General features: G+C 42.1%; 1 protein-coding gene across 1 annotated transcript; it reads left to right on the top strand.

Annotated features, from left to right (window-relative positions):
* The first annotated feature begins 2,333 nt into the window (after window positions 1-2,333).
* Window positions 2,334-20,044, top strand: LOC8027801 (trypsin-1). Its single transcript, XM_002409593.4, has 6 exons — window positions 2,334-2,555; window positions 5,566-5,734; window positions 8,387-8,474; window positions 10,117-10,297; window positions 11,886-12,031; window positions 19,727-20,044. The coding sequence occupies exons 1-6, from the start codon at window positions 2,420-2,422 to the stop codon at window positions 19,901-19,903; spliced, it is 897 nt and encodes a 298-aa protein (XP_002409637.3). The 5' UTR covers window positions 2,334-2,419; the 3' UTR covers window positions 19,904-20,044.
* The last annotated feature ends 904 nt before the right edge of the window (window positions 20,045-20,948 follow it).

Genomic DNA, 20,948 nt, shown 5'->3' with positions numbered 1-20,948 from the left:
AACTCGAACCGACATTTGTTAATATTTCAGTTCCAGTGTTGAAACTGACTCACTTTTCATTCACATTTTTAAGGTATTTGACAAAGTTCCTCATTGACGCATTTTATTTAAAAAATATTACATGCCTCACTTTGTTACATATACGAGCTTTGAATTTTTGATTTATGGCACGCAGTACTCTACTATGAATAACATTAAATCTCGCACCAGTTCGGAAGCGGCTGGAGTCCCTTAAGCAACGGTGCTTGGGTTTTTTTCATCGTCTTATATACCTCATTAACAACCATAATAGGATATTTTTCTTGGTGCGGTTATTTGTCAAGGATTGCGCGATTTACAAACCTATTCATTCCCAGAACGATCAACAAACTTTAAACGAAAAATCTTTCAATAATAACTCACTGGTGCCAAGAAGTGGCAAATCGATATAAAGTTTAATAAATATCAATTCATTTCGTTTCCAAGCCGTCCACTTATTTAATCATTTCCATGTCACCTCACTATCATATCATTGACGCTTGTGTCTCATATGAATATCTGGAAATCCATGTTCCTCTGATCTGTCATGAACTACTAATTTAACCTCCGTCTTTGGAGACGCAATCTGTACTCTCGAATGTTTCTCCTTTTTTGCGCAGTATTTCTGGGTTAGCGACAAACTCAGGAAAACGACAATATTACACTACATTGGTAAAATCCGAGTACAATACGCTTTCCCAATATCGTCAGCATAGCCATCACCTTAAGAAGCACCCTAGAAGCCGTTCAAAAAAGATAATTTCGTTTCCCTTATTGTGGCTAGTCTCCATATACTAGCAAATTAGGATTACGCCAGTTAGCAAACCTCGACGCACTTTCTCTCCGCCGCCGCCTGTCTCTTTTTCATTGAATCTTTTACCACAACACCCATTTCAGGGAATGTTTTCTATCAGCTCCTCACAGTATTCTTCCTAATCTTGACCATTCTCTTAATTTACGTAAAATTTATTTGTCCACAGTCACTTATCAAATGTCTACATAACCATTGGCAATAAAAAGCTGGTGCGCTACCTAACCAGATTGTTTCTATAAGAACACTAAGATATGTGGAGCAGCTACTACCCATTTGGTTGTAACCCCTCAAATTAGTTTAGTGTCTTAGTATTCTGCTATTGTTGTGCTCATTGTTTCTTCTCTTCATATATTTATGTACATGCCCACTCCCTCGTCTAATACACCTTACGAGTCCTCAAGAAAAAGTAAATGATGATGATGATGATGATGATGATGACGATGGTGATTATAATGATGATGGTCGTCGCGGTGGTGGTGGTGGGGATGGTGAGGGTGATGATGATGATTATGATGAGGATGATTATGATGATGATGATGATGATATAACGTAACACCAAGCGGTTTTTCTTTTCTTTTTTTTCTTTTTTTTTTGTCTTGCTTGTAATACGACGTTCGGTTAAAATGCTTCTTATATTCGGATACACCGGATAAAAAACGCTGTAGCTCACCGATCACTTTTTCTAAGAACCTTTTTAGCTTTCGAAGAATCACATTAAGCTTTTCATGCTTTTTGGCAACGCGATATTCTATATTAAGTTTCACAGTCATAACGCAGCCGACACTACGATTGGATAGAACCAATCGAGCAGTGCCAAAAGTGCATCGTTATCTCACGTGTAGTATTTGCGCGATTACCAACACTCGTTAAACGAGTCGCGCTCATTGAATGTGGCGCAATCCTGCGCTTTGTTTTCTGTATGGTTGGTGTACCTGGTGACAGCAAACGAAGACAAGACGGCAAGCACCGTGACGAAGCACTTCTGTCACTTTTTGATTGACTCTGTCAAATCGTTGCGTCGGCTGCGGTCGTGCGTTACGTAAACCGCAGTATAGAAGCGCAGGCAAATTTTCTTAGTGGTGTAGCTATAAACCTTTTCATCGCTCATCACCCAGGCGAAAAATGCTGGGGTTCTGGAGGCATGCGCAACGTGTGATGTACCGTTCAGCAGAACAACAGCGCGTGCTCACAAGGTGTTCCACAGCTCAGCAGACAAAGATGGCAGAAGGCAGAAGGCGATTTTTGCAAAGGTTACCCTATATAGTACAGAACGGCTGAGGGTAATAATTATTAGGGAAACATGGTACATCAAGCCCGTGCTGCCAAGACAAAAACCCAGTAGAGTACCAGTTGTTGCCCGACATTTGACGGCACGCGTTCGTCAACCCTGACCAAATGAGGGCTGGGAAACACGATAGAGGGTGACGTCGGAATTGTCCCACGAGTCGCGCTTCACATAAAGATAAGAAGCTCAGCGTCCTGTGCCTGTGTTGCAACCCGCAGAGACAACGCGACGGCTGCTGCTGCAGAAATGTACGGGTGTTGCCGTCGGGGACATTTCACCCGGAGCAAAATCCGAATCGTTAAATGTCCGCGTGCGCGTATAAAACCGTCACCGTTTGTGGACCGGTGTGTTATGGGATACCGTCGTGTCGTGTGAAATTTTCCACGATGCTCACCGCGGTTTTGTTCGTTGCAGTGTTCTCCGGTGGATACGGAACACGTGAGCCATTTCGGTTTTATTCGGCTGTTATATTTGCGAAAAGAAAGTCATTGTCCCGAAGAATGTTTCTAGTATCATACTTTGTTTCTCATATGTCAGAACGAGGTGGCTACCACAAAGACGACGTTCCAAACCAAGCCGTACCAAAAGAGTGAAGTCATGGCGTTTTCCATGCTTCTCTGCGTGTGCCAAAGGGCTAACGCAATCAGGCCCAATGCGTGCATCGTGATATTTCGCATTTATTATCTGTCTTTTTGTTTGTACACCTCATAGTCTTTGGCTGCGCTGACTTACGGTGAAATGAAGTATAGTATTGGACATCAGAAAAAACATCCCAGTGTATATTTTGTTCTTTTTTCGCGGAACAAACCGAAAACGAGTCATTACAAATTTTAAATGCTGGCTCAGTGACACGTTTCCCAGAGGGGTTTTCACCCAAACTATCACCTCTTGAATGTAGCATAGGACTTCGTGAGCATTCCTTGTTTTCTTGAATTGATAATGTATAAGGACTACACTAATATTTTTTTATTAAAGCTGCACTACTATGTCTAGGACAAAAATCTAATGTTTAGCTTGTCAAGCTTTCCAAATTGCTGCCGTTTACCAGATTACAATGAAACATAAGATAAAGCAAAGTATATCCTTTCAAACCTCCGACAAAATCTTTCACAGACATGTAAACTAATATATTATAAAGTAAAATGTTAGCATAACTAACAGTATGCATATTTTGCGCTAATAATTTATTCAAATAGTTGAATTCAACAGTTGAATGAAATGTGAGTTCAATTAATTTGCAAATGTAAATAAATTAAAGATTGAATTATTCTGAGTTGTGGACTGTATTTATGAGGTAGCAAGGCTGGTTCCTAAGTGCCTCCTTGAAACACGTTTTACTTTTTTTTTTTCTAAAATGTGCTATGGAATGCTTGTATCATGTACAATAAAAATATCAAATTATAGCAAATTACTTATTGTACAAGAAAGTTATACGAGTACTTAAAAATTATAAAAGGAACATAAGAGTACCTCACGTTCAACCAATTTTCTTTAAATATTGTATTTTGAAAGCATGCAAATTACAATTTAAATTACTAGAAATCATTTATGAAGTGAAATTCTAACTTACTGCCGACGAAACAGAAACATCGTCGTATACGTTGCGTCATGTTGCGCAAAGGACATACCCGGACCAATTAGGGAAACCAGAGTTCGCAGTATTAAATGATTAACGTTATTAATAGCACACGCGATATAAATAATACGCAAGCGCAATCATTTTAGAAATTTAAAAAGAATGCCGAGCGATATCAATGTAAATAAAATGCGAACAACAATGCATTGTAAATAAAAACTAACTTATGAAGTTCTTCTTCTTGACGCATTTTTGAGCTTGCGATATACCTTTTCGTTCTTATATTTAATCATTAGTGTATATTGTGTGCTTTGCATTCTCTTTTTTGGTGTTTACACATTTCTAAGTTATTGGAAAGATTGCGATCCGTTTGTCTTAAGCAATAACTTTCAGATACATGTATTTTTTCCGTCTATTTATGTAACTAAGGGAACTCTGAGCCTTGTCAGCTATCTTAGCCTTTCGTACCTTGTCCGAAAAAAATATATATTGTTTTACATGTCGACTTATGTTAATGTCATAGCACGAATACTATTTCAGTGATACACATATTTCTATTTCTCCCCCACATTGTTAATTTTCCTCGGATAATCTGATAGATTGGATATTACATAATTTCTGCTGGAAGATAAACGCCCAAATACTTTTAAATCTTGCTGCCTTAGCTGCCAATTCTAGTGATAGCTCCTTAATTTTCGTTTCTATGCTTTATTAATAAAACAATTGTTTTCCCATAATATTATGGTCTAAAATTATATGTCATGAGCTAGGTTTATCCCCAACTGTCTGCTCATGACATATTGTAAAAGTAATATATCAGCAGTGTTCATACTGTTTTTGATGCCATATACTTGTAATTCTTCGTTTGGTAATCCACTCCACTGCGGTGAAAGAAAGTGATCGCTCAGCGAGTTACAATTAAACAAACTTTTCAAGGAGTAGAAGCTGAAAGTTGGGTTAAAAACCTTAGCAATATTTTAACGGAGACACCTCATTTTTGGGGTACTGTGCGTTAAAATGTATCGATATGTCTTAACGTGTTAGCAATTACTTTTCACGTACATAGAATAATATTCGCGTTCTTTAGAAGTCCCAGTTGAAATTTTGGTTGTGTAAATTCCCAATGTATAAAGTTTTAGGGGCAGTTCCTGCGATTCTAAAGTGATGTTCTAGATGGAAAAGTGCAAGAACGTTTATGACTTCGATTCGCTGAGGCTCTTAAAATTGTTGCAAATGCTCGAGTCACTTTCAACTCAGTTGCATACATCAGTCCGTTGTTGGAAGTCTTTTTCGTGGGACATATTGATCGCTCGGACGCTGACTCTAACTCTGTGTTGATAAAGCGCTGTTATACGCTGCGTCATTTGCCTCAGATTGCATGCCGATATGCAGTGCAACGAAGGTTCTCGACAGTGAGAGGATCAAAAGCCGAACAGCGCTGCAGTGTCTATCACCAGTTGCAATGCTCAAAAACCCTAAGCCTTATTCGAATATTCCCACATGTGACAAAAATGCCAAGAGTTCGGTTCAGTAAAAGTTTTCGTTTTAGGGTTGGGAATAGGATTTACACCTTACGTAAAGTCGTCCCCATCGAAATTGTATATTTGACAGCAGCTGACTTAAGCAGTATGAGGCCACAAAAAAGAACCGTAATGTGTACCAAAATCGGTTATTCTCGCATCCAACCGCGCACATTTACATCCATGTCCCCTGTTTTCCAACTCGGCCGCCAGGCTGCGCCATTTTTTTTATCTCCACGTGGATTGGCGGCCTCTCCACACTTTGCTGCTTCAAGTCTTTTGCGCTATGTGAAGGTGAAAGCCCTCTGGAGCTAAAAATATGGAGTACACTCTTTCCTCACTTGTGGCGCAGAGTGCGGTATCAGGAACACAGTCTACGACACGGACCGCATTGTTGGCGGCACGGATGCCGGTCCCCATGAGTTCCCTTGGCAGGCGTCGCTTGGCCTCTTCAGCTCACCCGTGTGCGGGGCGACCATCCTCAACGACCGGTGGGTCGTCACAGCGGCCCACTGCATTCGGTGAGATAAGAGTAGAGCCTATATTTTTCACCAGTTTTTTTTTTTTTTGCTTGTTTATCAGGGACAACTTGATAACGCAAAAATCTATCGCGCCTATTATTTTGACAAGCAGGCAGAAAACACAAAACACAACCGCCACGAAGACACCTAATTTCATGTTACATTCAGCAAAAGAAGCAAAGCGAATTAAACATTCGATACCCATAACAAAAATTATGCATACGAGTTGAGAACTTTTTTTTCCTATCGTATCAACAGAGACTTCAGAACAAGAAAAAAGGAAACACGCACATTGGTATCAAAGAGCGTTGACCCCTTTTTCTTTTTCTTGTTTCTAAGTATCGGGTTGACAAGGTGTAGATATACGTGTATAGATAGCGTCAGTCGGTCAGCCCTTGAGGTGTGGGAATAGTGATTTACGCTCTGAATGAAATGTTTCACCAGAGAAGTAGCCTCACATAGTGGGGAGAGACGATTGCGCGCCGGTGTGACCCTCATTCACATTATTGGTCAGTGGTGAGAATTAAAACCGGGATCCCTAGATACTGCAACGCGGGATTGCGTATGCTCCAAGCTCAGCTTCGGTAACAGATTCGGTCATTACTACCCTAGTTCTTTATTTTTTAACTTGTTCGTCCTTTGTGAAAGTAGTATGCGTGAAATCTTGCAGTTGGGTTTTGATAAGACAGTTATATCTTGAAGCATGTAGAACTTTATATTACGCCGCAATTTTTGAACAATTGTGATTAAGCTATTGCCGAAAAAAGAAATTAAGGGAAGAAGCACTGTCACGTTCGATTTTCTCATAAGGCACATTTTGTGGCAATTAAATTTAGATAATAGAAGTGTCGACATGAAGAAAGGGTACCGTATTGTTTCTCTTCGGCACACTCCTTTGAAGGCTTAGTCTCCCTGGGTGAGCAGCAACTGAGGAAAACGAGGAGACGAGAGCATGAGGGGAAGTGAGAAGGGCGAGCTCTGGTTGGAATGATTAGTGGGCAAAGCTAAAGCTAGTAGCCTTTGTCTTCACTGCACTCGTCAAACGCGCCCTCTCGTCTCCTTCCCTCCCCCAGTTTCCGCACGTATAGTCATTGCAAACCTAAGAAAAACACAAGGAATGTTTAATTTCACATGTCTTGTTATCCGTCCGTAGCCAATAAAATTACGGCCCTAGCCAATAAGACAAAAAAAAAACAAATCACGAAGACATGCGTTTCAACATAATGAGTTACAATTTGCGATTTTTAAGATGTCATTGACGACACCCATTTCTTCAAGGCACGTAGATATCTATTATTTAAAACGTGCTAATGGGGTTAGCGCCAGAGCATATTTGTGTGAGCCAGAGATATGTGTAAGATATAACGAGGCCTCAGTAAGACAAACAACTCGTCCCTATAGTCGATCACTACCTGAATAATGGGGCCTACTATGTTCAATCACCTTGCTTCGTGATTCACTCTTCCATCATTTCGTCGCCGCCTAATGCCGTACTCGCACTGATTTCTTAGGGATAATAAAATAACTGAGACTCGTGAGCCCCTGCGTTGCTCAGACTGTCGTTCGCCACAGCGTAAACGTATATAAAATAGCATACCACAAGTAAAAAAAAATATATCAAAATTAATGTTGGCTTTAGTTGAGTATGAATATTTAGTGCTACTCTTATGCTAAATATATGAAACGCAAGACGTCTAAACTTCAAAGCTCCTTCAATAACTAACTTCGAAATTGCTAATTTACGAAATTAGTTTGAACGACTGACTGCACAGTAGCGTCTAAACTACGCGCACGTGATATTTCAAAGTATCAAATTTGGATCGCCAAACGTTGCAGTCGCTGACAGCTTCAGAAAGCCAGGATTTTTTTTTTTTTTTTGATATTGTTTCTTTTTGGATTTGCGATTTAATTTTGGGGGGTTCTCATCGACTAATATTGCAGTCCCAATGGTTATGGTAGCAAATTCTCGGGACCCAGGTTCTTGAAGTTGTCAGTGACTTCGAACGTCACACTTCGTTCGGTTGAGCGTCAAGCTCCAATGAGAAATATCATGTCGCACTAGACTGAGGCGCATAAATAAAATGATTAAGCTAGGATTTTTTGTTTTTTTTGTTTATTTCCAGTTGGTTCGCTTAAATGGCTTCATTCTGTCCATCTCACGTTGAGGAATGCAGAAAATCTACCGGCTAGATATTTATTGCTGCACAGACACACCTTTTTTGTAAGATCAGTCACGAGCGAAATATATTAAAAGGATGTTTAATTTCTAGAAAATCTTGGGATAGCGATGTCCAGCCAGGGGGGCTATAGAGAGTTTTAGAGGATCGTTCCGATCACTCCGGTAACAATAACCGATACCCCGCTGCTGCCTTTGCGTGTGCATCGTATCTTTATCGGAGATCGGTATCGGGGATATCAGAGGTATCGGAACGATCTACTAAAACTTTCTAATAATACACAAAACATAAAAGCCTATCAAATATCAAGATATTATCGGTACATCTAAATGAAGTCAAGGGCATTTTCCCTGAAAATTCGAGTAGCAATACGCACGTTCTAAATGTACCATACCGATTTACCATAAATGATTTGCAGGGGTGTCCTGACTGACATTACAACTGTTTTTTGTTTTTCACTTTCCCTCTGTTGCAGTTACCGTCATTACTTCTACAAAGTGCTTGTTGGGAAAAATCATCTTGATCGAATTGAGAGCACGGAACAGTCTTACTCCGTTTCAGCCGTAAGTGTAAACTTAATCCGAACAACCAGACCACGCCTTTTTTAGTATTGTTTTTTTACGTTTCCATACTTTTAGTAGAGACCACCGTAGTTACGAACATTTGGGCAAAGATATCCAATACCGATGCAAAAACAGTTAAAAATAGGGAACGGCACAAACAGACAAAAAAAAACCGGCTTGATATGGCCTATTTCGTATGAAGAACGATCAAAACAAAAATATAAAAAAATAAGTCCTTTTCGTATTTTAAAAGGAAGTAGGAAGGTATCATTAGCATGGACACCATCGCTAAAGTGAACTATATGCACTTAAAGCTTAGAGGAAACAGGCCGTAGCGAGTCTTAAGTCCCAAGCTCCTTAATATTGCTTTACAGCGAATCAGATTGCTATGTTATTGAATAGGAACGACGACGAAAAAAAATCTCAAAACGAGAAGCGTTAGAATATCAAGCCACGCCTTGCGTTTCTTAAGCTGTCCAAAACTAAAGAGGCTACAAAGCTAAGACTATGAAATTACTCCAAACTACACACAACGTGAGCAGCGATTGACGGCGGCAGTTGTTGCGTCGCCGAAACATGTGCTTCAGGATATTTGATTTTCGTTGTTATTGAAGTAAATTCGGAAGACAAAATGAAGGAGTCGTGTCCGCCTAGCTGGTTGTCACAAGACTGAGCGTTTATTCGTCGTCGTCGTCGTTTTGCCTTATTTTTCGGCGCGGCCGATCTTGATAGATCGGCGGTTTAGAGTAAAAGAAGAAAACAACAACAACTTCGGTCAGCCGCGTGAACCGCAGCGCGTGCAGCGTCATTCGCTCCCCAACAGTTATGCTTTAAGATACTCGGTTTTGAGTTTGGCCTTGAGTACGATAGTTGGAGAAAGAGAGAGAAAAAAACTTTATTAAAGCCGCCCATGTCCGGGTCGTGCACAAGACGCGCCGAAGAACTTTCCAGAACCCCGAAGCGGCGGCGGCGGCTTCGCGGAGCTGCTGCAGTTCGGGCGCCTGCGAGGCCGCAGAAAGTAGATGAGGAGGGAGCAGTCACGTGGGCAGTGGGTGTGACCGAAGCCGGATTTCCCAAAAAACAAAAAAGTGATAACAGCCGCAGAAAAGAAAATTAAATTGCTGTTATTGATTGTATATAGCATATGCCGATCATGTATATGTAGCTCAAGTAGAAAACACTGATGATAAGAATATAATCCTCGTTCTCGCAAGGCCTGCATCGCGCCTGGTGTGCGAGTGGTTACTTTAGCGCACTCCCGCGCTGTACACGTGTTGTATGTCTTCCTTATATTGACAGATTTAGGGACTTTTGACGGCGCTCTGCAAGCGTCTATTTGGAACTTTATATGTATCGTCTGTAATTAAAAAGATAACTAGTAAATTTTAGTTAACCATTTAGGTATTTGGTGCGGTTTTATTGCAATCACTGACGTCCACCATGGCTGCCAGGTTACTCCCGCAAATGATAATCATTATATCCTGAACGACCCTTTTGGTAGGATTTTTTTTTTTTTTTTAGTCTTCGCTAAAACACCTGTAACATTGTCGGCACGTGTCTGAGAATCCAATCAAGAGTTCTTTCTTAAAGTTGAGCGATCAAAGTGTCGCAATTAAATCTTCTGTCGTCCCATCTTTCATAGATCATTGTACATCCAAAGTTTGATCCCGACAGCGTGGATTACGATGTGGCTTTGATTCTCCTGTCGAAACCCTTGAACTTTGCTAAATACTCCTACCTGAGGCCGGTGTGCCTGCCTTATTCCTTCGAGAATTTCACGGGTCTACCATGCATCGCAACTGGCTGGGGCTATACAAGACCAGGTGTGATCCTTTCTGTATTTCATATTGTTAAGTTTGCATTAGCGGCAAAGTCGCACATCTTTCGTTATAATTTTATAATACATTAAAACCATTAAAAAATAAGTTCTTTACTGTGTAAACTTCCCAGGTCTTTTTTTTCCAACTTCTAAATATCTTTTTTTTTTTCTTTATTGCGTGCCGCTTTTTTGGGAAAGTTCATAAGCTATTTCTTTATTGCCTTTGTTAAGCGGCCCTTTTTATGCATAAAATATCACATTCTATAACTAGAATGCACAAATAGAATGAAGTGCTATGCATAAGATAAGGTGCCTATTACCCCTAGGCAGTGACGTTTGGCTTTGTAAGGTAACGGTAGCGTCATTTTATTGGGTACAATGATTGCGTCCTCGGCCACGCTCATTGGATCCAATTGTGAGCTCGAACGTCCAAGTGCCGTGCCAAACTGAGAAGAAGATATTACGTTCAATAGTTCCGTGCTATGGCCAGACCCTAGTTCCGCTTTTTGCCCGCCAGGCGCCCTGAATATAGTCAGTGACACGGTAATAATGGCTGGGCGTCTTTTTCGATCTCCCGACCTCCCGCACACGTTTTCTGCTTTCCGCCGTACTTTGGATGCGCGTTCGCCATCAATAAATACAACACGCTGAAGCGCTATAGAAGGTGAGGAACTCACGCTACCGGGGCTCCGTGTCGTTCTCATCATTTCAGTAAATAAAGCAGCCGACCGAGATACATCCCATCTATTGCCTCGGGGATATATATCTTAATGGCGCGTGCAAAAAACATCGGCGTTATCTCGTCGCTTTTATCTGCAGCATATGTTACATCACCCTTCCGAAGGCTTTCTTACAATAACTCAGTTTCCCGATGACTGCTATATAAAAGCAGGGCTTTTCGTTTTCGCAAAATGGCGCATCCTTTCGAGCATTGAACAATATTAGGTGGTAAAAGTACCCAAGTATGTAACTGCACGGTAATTTCTAATAAACGATCGAGCGAATGTATCTTTATAAGATGACGTAAAATGTGGCTTCACTGCAGTTTTGTACTTAAAGCGTCCAGACCCAGCGCCTCAATATTGTTTTGGCGGACGTAGAGACGCCTTCTGACGCGCGCTAAAAATAGTATTTTACGTCCTCCGTCGGGTGAACGACGAATGGCGCTCGTAAACGGGCTCTGATATTATCAGTGCCATCTAACGGACGCTCTACAATTTTTTCACCTCGCGTGCGTGGAGTACGCACGCGAGGTGAAAAAATTGGAACAGCCAACATTCGTGTTTTGTATTCTTGCGTAGGTAGAGGGTGGCGCAAGCAATTGCTCGATTTAAAAGGATCAACCGCATACGTTTGCACGTCCATCCACGCCTATCTAATTGCTGTAGTGTGAAAGTAAGGAATATGACCAAGCAGATTCTTTATGACATGCATTTCTGTGCCTGTTTTCTATTTTTGCCCGCGTAGTGCGCTCAGACCCATCCCCAGGATTTTTTTTTTTTTTAAGTGATAGGAATTGAGGTCTTTGTGAGCATTCCGGAGTAAGTAAAAAAAACAAAAAAAAAAACTTATGAAACGTCCTTGGTTCCCAGATGGATCGGAGTCTGATGTTCTGCAAAAAGTGAACCTACCAGTGTGGAGCCAGAGCAGCTGCAGGAGTACCTACAAAGATATAAATGACATAACGGACAGAATGATGTGTGCCGGTTACTACAAAGGAGGTCGTGGGCCTTGCAAGGTAAGGTTTTTGTTTTAAACAGCGCAGAAGATGAAAATTACCGAACTTCTGACAAATATAAATGTAAAATAAAACTAGAAAAACTGTCGTGTTTTGATTATACTTTTTCCCCCTATAAGTAGAGCACAGATATCGGAAGGCACTACAATAAAGAAGAAGATGGGCTCATTCTATCAAAGATGCGTTTTTTGCGAAACAAAGCTCGTCCTTTCATGGTGCCGTCGATTTAGCTCCTGAAATTATATTGGCCAACAAAGCACATTTTAACCACCTATCCAAATACATGTTGATTCACCTTTGTGACGCAAAACAGTTGCAAGAGCCGACTACTGCGAAGTCTCATATCAAACGAAGTTCGATTTCATATATCCTCAGAAACACTTGTAACTTGACCTGCATTGTATCCAGCTGTCAGTTGAGCCGTCGTAGTCCCCTATTTTGCTTCACCAAGAGAACAGGCCACCGACATCCACATTCTTTTTTTATAAGGCGTGGACGTGCAACGCCTCGGCGTCTACTATCACTTTCACCGTCTTTATTCCCTCTTGATAGGTACTAACGACGGCGGTTAGCCAACACCCGATGATATTTTCAGTTTCCGAGTTACTTGCTCCGAGCCATTGAGCCATCACAAACTGTCCTTTGTCAGAGTCGCTTAAATAAAAAGCCTTCCCCTAAACATGCACGCAAACTAAAAAAAAAGCATTCCTCTGCATCCTCGGCAGCCGTTAACTACCATCCACATCAGCAGGTGGTAGATAACGCGGATGGTGCATCAGCCAGCCACGAAAATTCACACAGTTGTTTGGGGAGCAGGGTTGGCTGAGCGCTGTGCATTACTAAAAGGCAACAACGTCCTACAAAAGAGTGTTCAAAAATTTGTAATGTTTAGATAAAATTACAAATGCAAGGCGCCGTTATGAAACAATATTTAAAAACAAACGAATTCTTTAAAATACACTTTCTTAACGTGCGCATATCAGCGGACATTCTACGACACTATTAACATGAAAAAGACATCGCCAGTTTTTTTTTTTGTTGTTTATTTCTATGCATTGAAAGCAGACTTATGCCTATCTCGAATACTCTACTCAAATATTTAAAATACCTTTAAAGTATCTTGGTATCTTGCAAATACGTTTGATCTAGAGTATTTAATACTTTATTTTAATTACATTTCCCAGTACCTTGTACTCATTATCTCAAATACATTTTTGAAATTCCGCCATTTCCCGAGTTTTCTGTATGGAATGGCTTGGGCGTGGCACGAGCAAACGTGAACATTCTTTCGAGCAACCAAATCCTCGCGCTAGTTCCGATTAGCTAAGGTGACTTTGACTGAGCTCGTGAAAACATCGCTCTTTTGCCGATAGTGACTCATATTTCAGCCCAAAGTTCGTACAACCAGGGTTTTCCCCTCGCCTTCCCAACGCGCCTTTTGTTTCCTAGAGTTTCAACCCAAAAATCCTCAAACAAAAGGGGTGGTTTTACGGAAGTAAAGATAGCCACACTGAGGCGCAACCCAGACCAGGAAACGACGTACGACAACAATGCAGACTTGAGTGTCAAGAAAATAACGAATAAAAAAAAATATAAAGTGGACAGACGCACACAAAATATTTTGCTTTTTGCATATTTGACTCTGCTACGGCAAAGCGTCGGGATTTTTTTTTTCGTTTATTTCTTTTTGTCGTCGGACAATCACTTATTGCTCTCGCGAACAGTGTCCGTAAGCGAACATTGATGAGGAGAGAACAGGACACGACGCAAACTAGGAGCTGGAAGACCTCTCAAAATGCCAACAAACGTTGATCGTTGAGTTGACAATAAACGTTGACAAACAACGTTGAATGCCTTTCTGAACACAACCTACTTAAAGAATGTGCGGCCACTGCCGTGGCTATTATGTGGGTTCTCTTTGTTATTCATTCACTCATATCCGTATCCCAAGTTCGTTTATATTATAGTGAATGTGGATTGTACTTAAACGATGCGTCTAAGGTGCGCCGCAGCACGTGATATTCAGCGATGTCATTATTGGCGAGGCACTCTGACCCGCCCGTTTGTTGCCCCCACACCTCGGTGTTTACCCAACACAAGACCTGTGCACACGCCCACAGGCCTTCTGGGAATGTTCATGTTATCTCCTTTAATAGAGCGTGGGGCACAGTGTAATGTAAAAATACTAATAATAAAGAAACTGACGTTAAGTGCCGGATCTCACCCGAAAGCAGTAGTAAGAGGATGCGAGCTTGAGGGCATTTGTGCTGAGCTGGGCACCGTGCATGATGCGTTGTTTATGCAGCCTGGAGTGCTAACAAAGGAGACCCTCTTCCCCCTCACCGGAAAACACGAACTCCAGCCGAACGCTGACGCCGCGTTCGGTTATGTCAGCTGAGTGATGAGTCATTGTATTCGTTGTCCCCATCCGTGTAGTTCTAAAGTTGACCGCTTGGGGGCCACGATCTTATCTCCTCCCCAATAACTAAAGCGACATCTTTCTTGTTTTCCCTGAAATGTTTTGCAACGTGAATCAGTGATATTAGGCAATTTTAGTAGACCGTTTTTCTCCTCCGCTACGGTATCCGCAAAGAAAACGCCGCAGCTGCGCGTGCGCGCCGCCAGCCTTGTCTGCATAGTTCAAGGTCTTGTGGCGGATTACGGAGCGCTCTTCAGGTGCTGAGCGGGCTGCAGAAACGGTCTACTTAAATTCCCCGTTGCTACGCTCGTTTGCCGAGCAAGCGCGTAGTCAAATAACAAAAAAAAAAAAAGGAAAAAGAAAAGCGCGTGGCCGAATGGTTACCGCGCTTGGCTCTCGATCGGAGGCTCCGGGTTCGATTCCTCAGGGAGCGGACTCCTCTTTTATTCATTCTTTCAACTTGGCATTCTTCGAAGTTCGAGAACCTTGTCGTTTGATCGAGTTACGAATGTTCTACGCGCCGAATTTTCTACGCCGAATGTTCCAGAAACCCACGCGGGCACAAAAGGTGCTCAATGTGGCGGTCCGGAGTCAGTCTTGCACCAGGGCTCGATCCTGCTGTTTCGCCGACATCTACACCTGCGACGCTAGCCTTTCTTTATTGTTTTGGGCACAAGTTCGCCCTATTAAACATTTAGTTTCTTCAGTTATTCGCCGCCTCATCATTTGTCATTCGTGAGAATATCCTGCTCCTTATAGTTGGACTGCATAAAATAACTGTGCGATTCTTTTTTTTTTTCGTTTTATGTTGTTGCGTGCTAATAAACCATTGCGGTAAAGCAGATTTGCGCAGCTGTACAATCGTCAATGTTACTGACATCGATACAGATTACGCAATGCGGAAGTATCTTCAACAGTAATTGAATTACATTTCGAAGTATTTGTATTTTACTCAAGATACTTTACAGTGAAAGTAACTTGAGTATTATTTTAAATACTTTACGAAGCAGGTATTTAGTAAGTTAACTTAAATACTTTTATCGAGTGTTTTGTCCAACACTGATTGAAAGACGTTTATCAAGACAAATATATTTGTAAAATGTGCTCAGTTGTTACACTAACCTAAGCGGTAGGTATTTATGCCCACCTGTATCTCCTCCAAACGAAATGGGAAAAGTGCTGGATACGTGTTCGTTTAACCGTGTCGTGCAGTGTGCGTCTGACACGCATCGGACCGAATTCCGATAAGATGCTCTTTGAAGTAGAAACAGGCAGAACGGGGATTCTTCTGCGCGAACTTTTGCTCTACGTCCTTAATGCGCCTCACCAAGGCACTCGACCACAGAACAACCCCTAAGAATGACGAAAATAATCCCTGGAGAAGGGCAACAAAAGGGACAAAAGACAAATACAAATCTTCAAACACAGCTATAGGTGACTGGTGCGCGACCGAAAAAATCCGCCTGGTCCGGTTATCGAACCCGGGACCTCTCCATTACAGGTGGAGAGGTCCCGGTCACCGGTCACCGAGCTGTGTTTGGAGATTTGTGTTTGTCCTTTGTCCCTCTTGTTGCCCTTCTCCAGGGATTATTTTCGTCATTCTTGTCCAGCTCGCTTGCACCTTTGCATTTAATTGCATTATAATCATAACCCCTTAGAACCTGGCGAGTTCTGGTTAACATATATTTTAGAGCGCAGCTCTTCGTCACCCGTTTACGGCTTGAACGGCACCGGCATCGGCGTCGCCGTCGGCATAACCGCGAGTTGCATGATAGCACGTTTCCCATAATGACGCCACGCCACGAGGGTCATGAGTGACGTCACGAGGGCCACGAGGGAGAAGGAGTAAATTTTTTCCTCTTAATTTAGCGGAGAAAAGTCCCCTCTAAACTTAGCGGAAGCATTTCCCCACTAAATTTGGCGGAAAATATTCGCCGCAAAATTAAGCGGAAACAATATCTTCGCTAAATTGAGTGAAAAACTTTAAACGCTAAATTTAGCGGGAAGAACTCTCCGCTCAGCTTGGCGGAAAAATCTTCCCACTAAAAGCAAAAAAAATTCCCCGCTAAGTTTAACGAAAAAAACAAAACTCCCCACTGTATTTAGCAGAAAAAAATTCCCTGCTAAATTTAGCGGAAAAATTGACTTCTACATTTATCGGAAAGATTTTCCGATTAAATTTAGCGGGAAAATTTCCCCGCTAGATTTAGTGGGAAAGATCGTCGCTAAATTTAGCGAAAAATCTTCCCCGATAAATTTTGCAGAAACATTTTCCCGCTAAACTTAGCAGGTAATTATTTCGCTGAATTTAGCAGGAAATGCTCTGAAAAGTTCCAGCTAATTGGTAGGGGAGAAATAAATGAGGAGGGGATTGTGCGGAGGTGAAGGAGGAAATGCTCTCCCCTCTATACACTCTCCTCCTCCTCCTCAAGAGTTGCGCTCTAATTCGTGATTACAGAGAGTTGTAAAAGTCTCATTTTAAAAAAAAAAAACTTTTATGGTCGAGTTTTTTTTTTTTTAATTTCATCTTACAACATTTTTTTGCTCTTTTATTGAAAGAAGTTCTAAAAAAAGCGTTATGTAAAAATAGGAATTTTAGAGAAAATATGAGTAAACAATTCCCTTCCCGTGGCCCAGTTGGCGTTCCAATTTAATCGTACATTTTTTTTTATCATCGAGCGAAGAAATCGCAGTAGCCGTAGAACCTTCGAGTGCCACTCCAACCAAGAGGTCGATCCTTGACGCCAAATAAAAATATTATTATATTTGCTTCACTCACGAGCTGGGGCCTCGGAGGTTGTATGGACACGAATCGGGTCAATCTGGAGCGATCACTTTCCCGCAATGCACTTGAGAGAGCCAATCGCTGCAATCTACGGCATGGGCTCGACCAATGAGGGGGTTGATCACATGGTTGGACCCAGAGCCGTATATGTAGAGAGTTTGGCCATTCGTTGGGAAGTATAGGAGACAAATGAGGAGGCGCCTTTGGCCGAAAGCGGGCTGGGCCTGTTCCAGGGCGTCTTCACAAATTCGAATGTGACCAACCAGAAGCCGGAAATAATACCCTAACGGTGGTCGCGAGAAACAAACCTGATAAGTGCATCGAAGCAACTCTCGGTGACTGAAAATATGGTACACGTGATGTTTCAATCACGCTCATCCAAAATGAGGGTGGAAGTGTGCGACTAGCGGAACGAGCGACGTAATCCTTACGCCCAGCGCCCAGGGCCGGGAATCTGCCGTCCGAGCGGTCACAATCTGTCCGAGCAAAACAGAGTTGAGCGGCACGTTCGTTTCTTACATCTTTCTGCATGATCATGATCGAAACATTACGTGCACCCTATTTTCAACCACAAAGAGTTACTACACTTCACTCTTACGGGCTTATTAAAACCATATACGAACATATACCTTTGATCAGAACTGTTTCTCGCTACCACCGCTAGGGGATTCTTTCGGCTTCTGGTTGGTCAAGAAAGCATGCCAAGCCCTCTTTCCGAGTCTGGTGCACGCCCTGGCTCTGCCCGCGCCTTGCGGCTACACTTTCCACTTTGGTGAATATTGAGAAAATTGTTTGTTATATCTCTGCTTAAAAAAAACATCATTATATCGTCCAGCGACCTCGAATCTTTAGTTTGAAGGTGACATACCTTTCAAAATTTGTTTAACATGAAACGCCAAAGGACCTTACAAGTGACTTTTGGAAAAGTCCAACGTTTTTCTTTGTTCACTGTTGGACAGCGGCAGGCAAAACCACTTGATTTCTTTTTAGGTTGATATGTTTTTTGCAAGATGGAGGCACAGTTTACTGGCAGGAATGCCGCTTCCCTTCAGCTCATTAGAAATAATACGTGAGCGGAAAGTATGCTTCTTGCCGCCCACGAATAAGTTACGTGCACGGCCGACCTTGGGAGACCCTTTGTTTTAACTTCATTGCAAGGCGCCATGTGGTGTTCAAACGTTATCGATGTTTTAAGGACAATGTACGCTCGATACCATGATCATCTCGTTAGTAAAGATTGTTTGGCCTCGGTGCACCGTTCTGCAAAAAATGGAAACTTTAGATAAGATAACAATTTATCCAAAAAATAACAAAAAAAGAAGTCCCGATAAATCAAAAGTACACATGGCAATAGTGACATTCACACTTTTGTGAGTGCTGCCAGTTTCATTTTATTACAGGCCAGGGAATTATCCAGTTTGCTTTTATTATAGTAAGTAGCACTTCAAGTATTTCATAACTGGTTTACACGACCAATGCAAAAAAATGTACAAGGCCTAAAAAAATAACAATTCCGTTCGTGAGTTTCTAGTGAGTGTTAAATAATATTGCAATAATGCCGCCAAAAAAACATCAGCCAAATGTTAAGAGTTTTGGCATTTGATTGGCTGAAACCATCTCTTTATGGAGGTTTCCTTGAACAAAGGAGAGACGGAGTAAGGTGCAGATGGTGGCAGGACGTGTTGTTAGGTTAATTTTTGTGTTTTTCAGTAACTTAAACACTTGCCAAGAACCTTTTTACTTCAAGGTCTAAAATACACGGGATGCAGTATTTAACGAGCGATTCTTTACATTTGTCTAGAAGATATTAAACGGTCGTTTCGAGGAGAGAAAGTCAAATTGTATCTGAACTTTCCTCCCCATTTAGCGGGGAAAATTAACGTCACGTGACCTGACGTCACGTACCGTGATGACATCACGTGACACTAAGACGACACCACGACGTCACGGTGTCAGGTGGCCTTATGTTACGTGACGACAGATCCCGTGTCGTCAATTCCTCCGCTAAAGGCAGTGGGAAAGCGTTATTCTTATGTCAAGTCGTGCGTGCGTGTAACCTGAAACCGCGACGTCACGTCAGTTTCCCCGTTAAATTTAGCAAGGAAATGCACGAACAGATGGACGAACAAATTTCTCGTGTACTCCGTTTCCAACCAACTCAGCCTAGCAGACGCAAGTATTCGATAGAATATATCGAAGAACGTCGAAAGTGCATCTTGACGGTGCTCTTCGTCTTTGTGCGTTTGTAAACACTGGCCAATACCAATCAGACGCAGCGAAAGTGCCGTCATCCTGGGATTAATTTTTTTCTTTTGGGGTGGTTGCGTTGATCCGGTAATATAAAACGCACAAATGCCACGGGTGCCAGGACGACGCACTCTTGGCGATGCTTGAATTCGGAGTATATTAAAACCTCTCGTTAAAAGAAAATCCCCACTTTAATGAGTGACGGTTATCAAAAATACTTTGATAACTACCTTTTCGATGACAGGGAGACTCCGGCGGTCCTCTTCAATGTCCCAGGAGCGACGGCACCTGGGTCCTAGCTGGCATCACTTCTTGGGGCATGACTTGCGCGGCGCCTCGACGACCTGGAGTCTTCATGCGAGTCAGCACCGTCAGGAAGTTTGTCGACTTCTATATCAAGCAAAAACCCGCCCGTCGCTAAACAATAAAAAAAAAAAGATACCTGGAAGCTAGGTGTGCAGTGTGGGCTTGTTTGTCTTTATTCTTTTCACCACAAGTGAAAGACCAGGGCGCATATAGTGCCCACTTTTTTGGTCGTTAAATAAATACGTTACAAACCAAAGTGAAGTCACCATAAGTGATTTGAACGTGCCGAATGCAAAACTAGTCCACAAGCTGGGAGGCATATTAAGAAACGCTTGTGAAGTAAGTAAACTGCTCGATTTCGGCACTCTGAAGCGTATTCAGTCATACGTCGCGGCACCTGCTTTACGGGGAGAGGAGAGGAAGGGGTCCCAAGGTTATAGTGAACATGCCTATGTGTTTTCGAGCTAGCCATTTGCCGCCTCCTAGATTTGCTTACCCAATAAGCGTAAGAAAATATGGAAGCCGGGTAAAGGCTTAAGGGCGAATCATGGCCTGTTTACTTGAGCCTCGGCGGCCCCTTTCACAACCCCCCCCCCCCCCTCCCACACCACGTAAACCCGGCAATGTGACGTCCCTTCTTACACGCAATCCACACCGCCGAAAAGGACATGTTGACTTGCTCTACGAGCGTTTCCGAATACGCAAACGGGAGACGCTATTTCTAAAATAAGTGCGCCGCCTTGACAAAACGATTAATGAAACTTCCGTGTCCTGTGCGGGAGGTGCCAGCCATCATGTGCAGAGCAACTTTGAGGGTTCAATGAACATTCCAGTGTTCAGACCAAAAAACGCATTTGCAGTCACATACTGATGATGCTTCCCGCATCAGAGGTGAAATGTTTTGAAATATTTATTTTGAATATTTCGTCTAGTCAGCGTGTTTATTTTAGTCATAAATTAAAACAACTGTTCCATGTTGATAGCTTAGCGAAAAAATAAGGGTAGTTTTGATTAAACAAAATGTGGACCGGGCACTGCAATCGTTTTAGATATGCTTCAAGTTGGATTCACGAACAAAAATTGAAATTGCTGTTACTTCAACTTCGGTAAACAATTTAGCAATTTATACTATATGAAACGAAAGTTGTTAGATTTTCACA

Source organism: Ixodes scapularis, unplaced genomic scaffold, assembly GCF_016920785.2.
Source record: "Ixodes scapularis isolate PalLabHiFi unplaced genomic scaffold, ASM1692078v2 PGA_scaffold7__128_contigs__length_106722199, whole genome shotgun sequence".
In the NCBI taxonomy this organism is placed as follows: domain Eukaryota; kingdom Metazoa; phylum Arthropoda; class Arachnida; order Ixodida; family Ixodidae; genus Ixodes; species Ixodes scapularis.
The sequence above is the reverse complement of the archived record's forward strand: the minus strand, read 5'-3'. Positions and strand labels throughout refer to the sequence as shown.